Source organism: Garra rufa, chromosome 23 (assembly GCF_049309525.1).
Source record: "Garra rufa chromosome 23, GarRuf1.0, whole genome shotgun sequence".
NCBI classification, from domain to species: domain Eukaryota; kingdom Metazoa; phylum Chordata; class Actinopteri; order Cypriniformes; family Cyprinidae; genus Garra; species Garra rufa.
In genome coordinates this window covers 26,991,180-26,998,085 of record NC_133383.1, presented here as the reverse complement: position 1 = coordinate 26,998,085, position 6,906 = coordinate 26,991,180, and the positions used below count along the sequence as shown (strand labels likewise).

The following is a 6,906-nucleotide window of genomic DNA, read 5'->3' as shown; positions in this document are numbered from 1 at the left end:
TTTTAAATGAAATAGTGTATAATGTTTCAAAATCTCAACTCTCATCTGTTTTAAATAATAATAATAATAATAATAAAGCAAAACATATTAGAATGATTTCTGAAGGATCATGTGACACTGAAGACTGGAGTAATGATGCTGAAAATTTAGCTTCAATCACATAAACTACATTTATATGTTCAAACAGAAAGCAGTTAAGTAGTAAAAACACTTCCAAATGTTACTGTTTTTGCTGTACTTTGGATCAAATAAATGCGGTGACATTAAATTCCTGTCAGCATATTTTTAACAAGTGACTTTTTCTTTTTTCTTTTTTTGGTAATGACAGTGACAGCTGCCATTTGTTTACTCTCTTAAACATGATTTATTTATTTATTTTCTAACCCCCTAACAGCATACTTTCAACTTCAAACCTACTATAAACTCTCACCTCATCCCTAAGGCAGTGAATGTTGAATGTTGTTCCAGAAACAACAAAGGTGTTGATCTAGCAATATGTTTTACGGCTAATTAAACCGCATTAAATTTGTCAAAAGACTAGCAAACTACTTTTAAATCAGTCACTCTGTTTGAATTAGTGTAACAATTGTTTACACCCTGAATCCATTAAAGTGGTTAAACTGAAGAAAAAAAAAACATTTAGCTCACTGCCTCCATATATATTTTAAATAAATAAATTACTATATTATTATAGAACTTGGGAAATAAAGTCACATGTAAATGTTCATTGTTGTGGTGGACTGTGTGTTGTTGACATTCTCAAAAGGTGATAGGTATGAAATGTTCTCTGCCATGAGAACATCTGGAACATTCTTGCACACTAATTGTTTTGCTGGTTGCTAGGTGCGGTTTGAGTGAGATAATAGACTTGAGGAGTGCCTCAATATAATACTGTACATGAGACGAGCTCAGGCGTGGAAAAAGCCTCAGGCAAGCACTAACTTATACCATTGCTTGTTATTGCTACAATGTTGCTCAATAACACTTGACAGATTGACATAGTTCCTGCAGACTCACAAATCATGCAAAAGTTCATGGAAAAAAGGAGGTTCTTTTTAATGAAAGAGCTCAAAATAAATACAATATACAAATATACAAAGGATTCATTTACACTACTCTTACACATCAATGAAGAGCAGGTGATAGGAAAAGCAGTTTTCCAAAGCCAGTTTCCCATAAAACATATTTTAGCTTTAGAAGGAATGTATAATGTGCAAAATAATTCAATTAAAACATATTTAAATATACATAGTAAACATTCACTTTTCACTGCTTCAGCAGTATGTGCAAACCAGCAAGCGCTGAGTCCATTCAAGTATATGTACAAAACCGGGGTGCATAAAGTTGCTTCATTTTCATACTTTGTTGAATCCGCAATTAGAAATGTGGACTGCACATGTGTCTCAGTCCCATTTTAACACAGTGGAGGAACATTAGCCATTCTTCCCCAGGTTCTGTTCAGCAGACGCTCCGTATAGAGTGGGCCTTTGCATGCCAGGTGTCTCATCCTTTGCAATTCATGACCTCTGGCCCCTGGCCACGCGGAATAACGCTGAGGACTTGGTATAATGAAGGTTCTCCTGCTTGTTGTCACCGGCCGAGGTTCAGGGACCACGTTTTCCACAAGAATGCAGTAGTTTTTACTTTTGTTGTTGTCCACGCGCTGCATGGTATTGCCAGGTCGGAACACCACAAAGAACTCCACGAGGTCCTTCGGGTCCAGATTGGATGGTAGCGGCACATTAAAAGAAAACAACTCAGTCTCCAAAGATCCATCTGGTTCCCTCACATAAGTGCACGCAATGTCTTTATGGCTTCGCCATGAGTCAAATGTTATGCGGATGAAGACAGACTTGTCGTATTTAATGTTGCACACCCGTACTGTCCCGCTCAATGCCTTTTCACTTAGGCCACAGCTCTCTAACTGCACAGAGTTTTCCTTCAAGCTTGCACGGTCTGGAACAGGCTGTGGAAAACCAAGCTTAAGTCGCAGCCTCATGCTCTGCATGGGCGTTCTAGGCTTCACGTGCTCCTCAGGTTGCGGGGCGTCCTCCTTTTCCATCTCCGAAGGGTCGGTGGTAAAAAGGCGCACGGATGTGAGAGCGAGTCCTTTGGCATCAGCAAACACGACTCGCTTCTTCTTGCGTGGTGTGCCGGGAGAGCATGAGGACAGGGAGCTGACGGAGCTGGATGAAGATAGTGAAGATGTGGGTGAAGGTGGCGAAAATCTCAATAGTTCTGGTGAGGACACATTGGGTGGAGAGGCCCTCAGAGCAGACATGCCAAGGAGCTGAGACACCGGTGAGCTAATCTGCGTGTGCATGGCTAGATCCACTGGCATCACACGCTCAGGGAAAGTGTAAATGCTGATTCCAATTGTTCTGTGGAAACCCATTGAGGAAAAGCTATATTAGACACTTTGGAAAATACAGAGACATTCAATGGGGTCCAAAAGTGGAACACTTTTAGTCAAATCTAATTTAAAGCTGTTTTCACTTTTTAATTCGATCGAATTGCTAATATAATTAATTTTTACTTTTGATCTTAGACAATGTGGATCAGAGTGACAATGTTTTGCAATCAGTCATCCCAAAATGCATTTTAATTCATACTGTAACTTAACTAAAAACAAGAAGTCAACTTTCTATAACAGCACATGCATTATTTTGAAATAATTAGAAAACTACTGAACTTACTTTGTGGTGCTCATTTTTGGTTACGAGATGAACCTCAGCTGAAGATGATAAACGATGGTGAAATTACTGCTGGAAAAGAAGAAAAAAGTAAATAAGGTAGAAAAAAATAGACCTGTGACTGAATATATACTGTTTACAAACAACAGATGCTGTTAAAACATGAAGAATTATGGTTAATAACAGTCCTTCTTCTCACCTTGGTCAATGAAAGACGTGCTAAAATGGATTGTCCTAGAACTCCAGATGCAGAAGTACAGTCAATGTCAAAGAAACGCACGATAGAAGTGGTTATGAGAAATAAACATCACTACTGTTTGAAATCCAGGGAAACTTCACTTAGCCTCACTCAAACTCAAGCTCATGTTCTAGCGCTCTGCTGTCTCCTCAGAGGTTTTAAAACACACTTCAAGGGGCGTGGCGTAATTCAGACGTCACCTAACACAAAGGCCTAAGGCAGTTTGTGTTCTGAATTTGTTCTGAATCTCTGAAAAGTATTGCGATCCCATGCATTCATCCATTAGCTCTGATAAATCATTTTCCATTGAATGAGTAATGAGGGAATTAGCAACAAAACAAAACAAAAAAATCAACAGTGAACAGATCAACAGTGAACAGGAATCACACAAGATTCTTTTTTTTTTTTTTTTTTTTTTTTTTTTTATGAAAATCGTGAATATTTAGAAATGTGATTTAAAATAAAATGCCGGAACAAAACAGAGGATAATTTAGGTTAATTATATATGAAGTAGGTTTTACCTCATCAGGGCTGTCACAAGGGTGGCTAACATTAGTTGTTTTTTGCAGACACTGACAAATGTTCCATAGAAACTTGATTAATGCAAGTGTCACTTCATATTTCTATTGCTGGGTGAAATAATCTTGTAACACTGTAGCAGTAAAACAGAAATAACATCTTATTTGACACTCTTATTATTGTTCTTGCTTGCTTTGAAATGGCATATAATAACAATATTGTTAGCATATATATGCATTGGTTTTTCTTTGTTTTCTTCACACTTTAGGGCTCATATTTCATAGTTTAAGAAGCGTAAGAGTGCTCATCAGCTAATAAGCAAACTTACATTTGAAAAACGTAAATAACAATGAAATGCAAAAAGGTATGCACATCCAAAAAAACTCAAAACTGAATTGAGGTGCAAGACCAAACAGTAACAGCTCAAAACAAATAAATATTATGTTTAGATCATGAAATTTAATAAAAATCAACCTCTCTGACATACAGGTGGCCTAGTTAAAGAAACTCTTCCATATATGTACATAGTATGTGATGGATTCCTTAGCTACATTTAAAACAATGACTGCTCTTGACTTGTCACATACACAATAGGCCTTTAGTTTGACACATAATGCATTATTGCATGGTATTACATAATGTGTTAGCACAAACTAAATGATTACTATTGACAGATCCCATTTTGATTAGATAATTTGATTCTGATTATATGAGCTACAGATGACCTCATTTGACTGATATCGTCTCTTATAATATAAATGTTGCTGTCCTTTTTAGAAAAAAAACAAAACAATAATCCAATTGAGGTCAGGAGCTTAATGTGTTCTTAGAAATACTAAATTTATGTATCCTGTGGATTACAAGCTAAATGACCTGCTTAATATTTAGAGTTTGAAATGAGATCATTTGAGTTTATACAACAGACCTAGTTGAGGTAATGTATTGGCAGGACGATCTGTGTCATGAAGCTACCTGCACAAGTAATTACTTAAGGCAGACACACTAAATCTCCAAAAGAATTGGAGAAAACCTCACCCTAACAGAATATGAATGAAGTCTGATGATCCATTAATTACTTTTAAGAAAAGTTTTCCACTGTGAATCTGCAGGTGATGGAAACTGGTTGTCAAGTTTTGATTATATAAGAATTGCTAACAAGACTCACGCTCAAATGCGATGAAAACATAGGCAGCAAGTCTTATTTTGCACTTTCAAAAGTTCATAAAGTCATGAATAAGCAGATAAAATCTAAAAAAATATTAAGCTTAACTGAGCTGAACTTGACTAAAATGTTATTGCAGCCAGCATGTGAATTGTTATTGCAGAAAACATTGCGAAAAGCTCCACAAAAACATGATTAATGTAGATGTCACTTCATATTGTAAATATTATTACGGCATCTGTTAGCTGGGTGAAATCATCTTGTGACATTGTACCAGTGAAATCGGTATAGAAATCTGACACACTTGTTCAGCAGAATTGGCTGTGCTTGATAGTGCATGTAGAGAGACAGACTGTATAAAATGTGCAGTGTTCAAGTCAGAACTATAGTTGGAAATCACTTGTAAAGAAAGCTCTTCTGATCTACAGTACAAGTGCTTTCATTGTAGGGTTCTTGAATTAGCAACAGATCCTCTATGCAACTATCAGTTGTTAGGTTGCTCACTGTGGTTTGTGAGTCACAAAAAAACATAAAACTGTTTTAGAAAAACATATATTGTGCTGAAGTGCTAAAATGGCAAAAAAGTAATTCAAAATGTTTCTTTTTAAGGCTGCAAAGTCTTTACTGTCACTTCTGATCAATTGAATCCTTGTTGCATAGTGAAGTTGAACAGTGGTGACCATCTATCATTACTGCAACAGTATAGTATAAATAAAAAGAAATACAATTCTATAAATAAAAAATGATTTATGTTTCATTTATGTTTTATGTAAACCTTGCACAGCCCTTTTGTAGGTGTAACTGTTTCTTTATTAGTGGTAAAGGTTCCAAAGGAGATTCTTGTGTGAAACTGCTCCGGTAAAAATAGGAGACATCCAAGATTCAAGACTGAAAACAGTTGAAGAAACATTTTGCACAAAATGGACAACTGCATACAATTGATTTTAAATTAAAATATTTGAAAGGTTTTCACACACTAATAATGAAAATGTCTGGTATAACTTCTCTTGAGTCAAGCCTTCACAACAAAACAAAAGCTGCAACTTTGGTAGGGGTGTGTACATTCTTGTTTCATAGCATCACGAAAAGGTTAGGTGGATCCTGCACATGGTTGTGAAAGCAAGAGCTCCAAGTTCTTATCCAACGAGTTTCAGGCACTCCTTATGACTTCTGTCCAGATGATCCTATTAGCCTTTACATTTAACACACAAAAGAATGACATTTTGTAACCTTTTTGGAATGCAGATCACTGTTAATTCACAATTGACATTATGTTGCCATGGATGCTACTTGTTTGATAGTTTGTGCTCACTGACATTGATACATTGCCAAGAGTGGTTTATAGAAATAGAGCACCCAAAATTAAAATCAGCTAAAAATGGAGTTACCCTCAAGCTGGGATGTAGAGAGGTTTTAAAGAATTGGAGAAATTTAGCATTGCATCACTTGTTCACCAATAGATCATCTGCAGTGAATGGGTCAGAATGGGCCGCCATAATGAGAGTCTAAAAAGATGCTAACAACACCACAATAATCCACAAATAATCTATTGGCTACATTCACACTGCAAACCTAGTGCTCAATTCAGATTTCTGCACAGATCAGATTTTTTGTATAGGAGTTCACATTGTTGTTTTAAATGTGGCCAATATCAGATTTCCAGTGTGAACAAATCATGGTTCTGCACTGACCCACAAAAAACCCCAATACAAACAGGGTTGCCAGGTTTTTACAATAAAATCCACCTAATTGCTTCTCAAAACTAGTCCAAAACTAGCCCAGTCACGTTCCAAAGGGGTAAATATTGTGTCGCTTCGACCCACTGAGATGAAAAACAACCTGCGGCAACAGTGAAACAGTATCCCAACTCCACTGGAAAACTGGACTTGGCAACACTTGTGCAGCATGATGTCATACAGAAGTAAACATGGAAGATATAAATAAAGCAATAATGTGTTTAATTATAATGTGATCTGCTGCAGAAGTTAGCGAAATTATACATTAAGTTAGCAATTATGCATCCATTAATTACCTTTCGCAACTTTCTGCCTAGCTTTTCGCAAAGTGACTCCCAGAGAATCATGACGAACGTGGATCTAGAATGACGTACAAGTTGCATGAATTCCAATACATCTGACCTGTAGCGGATTTAGTAGGCTTACCACATATCAGAATTGAAAAGATCAGATTCCATTGGATTGTGCTATTCACACTGTCATGAGAAAACAGATCTGAGTCACAAAAAATTTTGGGCCAAAAGATTTGGGCCACATTTGTGAACGTAGTCATTGACT

General features: G+C 36.6%; 1 protein-coding gene across 2 annotated transcripts; it reads right to left on the bottom strand.

Moving 5' to 3' along the window:
- Positions 1-1,031: 1,031 nt before the first annotated feature.
- On the bottom strand, positions 1,032-3,042 carry ppp1r3c2a (protein phosphatase 1 regulatory subunit 3C2, duplicate a). 2 transcript variants are annotated; one of them, XM_073830135.1, is made up of 3 exons: positions 2,893-3,042; positions 2,697-2,765; positions 1,032-2,381 (listed from the first exon to the last, which is right to left on the bottom strand). In XM_073830135.1, exons 2-3 carry the CDS (start codon positions 2,708-2,710, stop codon positions 1,415-1,417), a joined length of 981 nt encoding a protein of 326 aa, XP_073686236.1. In that variant the 5' UTR covers positions 2,711-2,765; positions 2,893-3,042; the 3' UTR covers positions 1,032-1,414. The 2 variants fall into 2 exon arrangements, with proteins under 2 accessions (XP_073686236.1, XP_073686237.1); XM_073830136.1 differs by having other exon boundaries at positions 2,697-2,762.
- Positions 3,043-6,906: the final 3,864 nt, after the last annotated feature.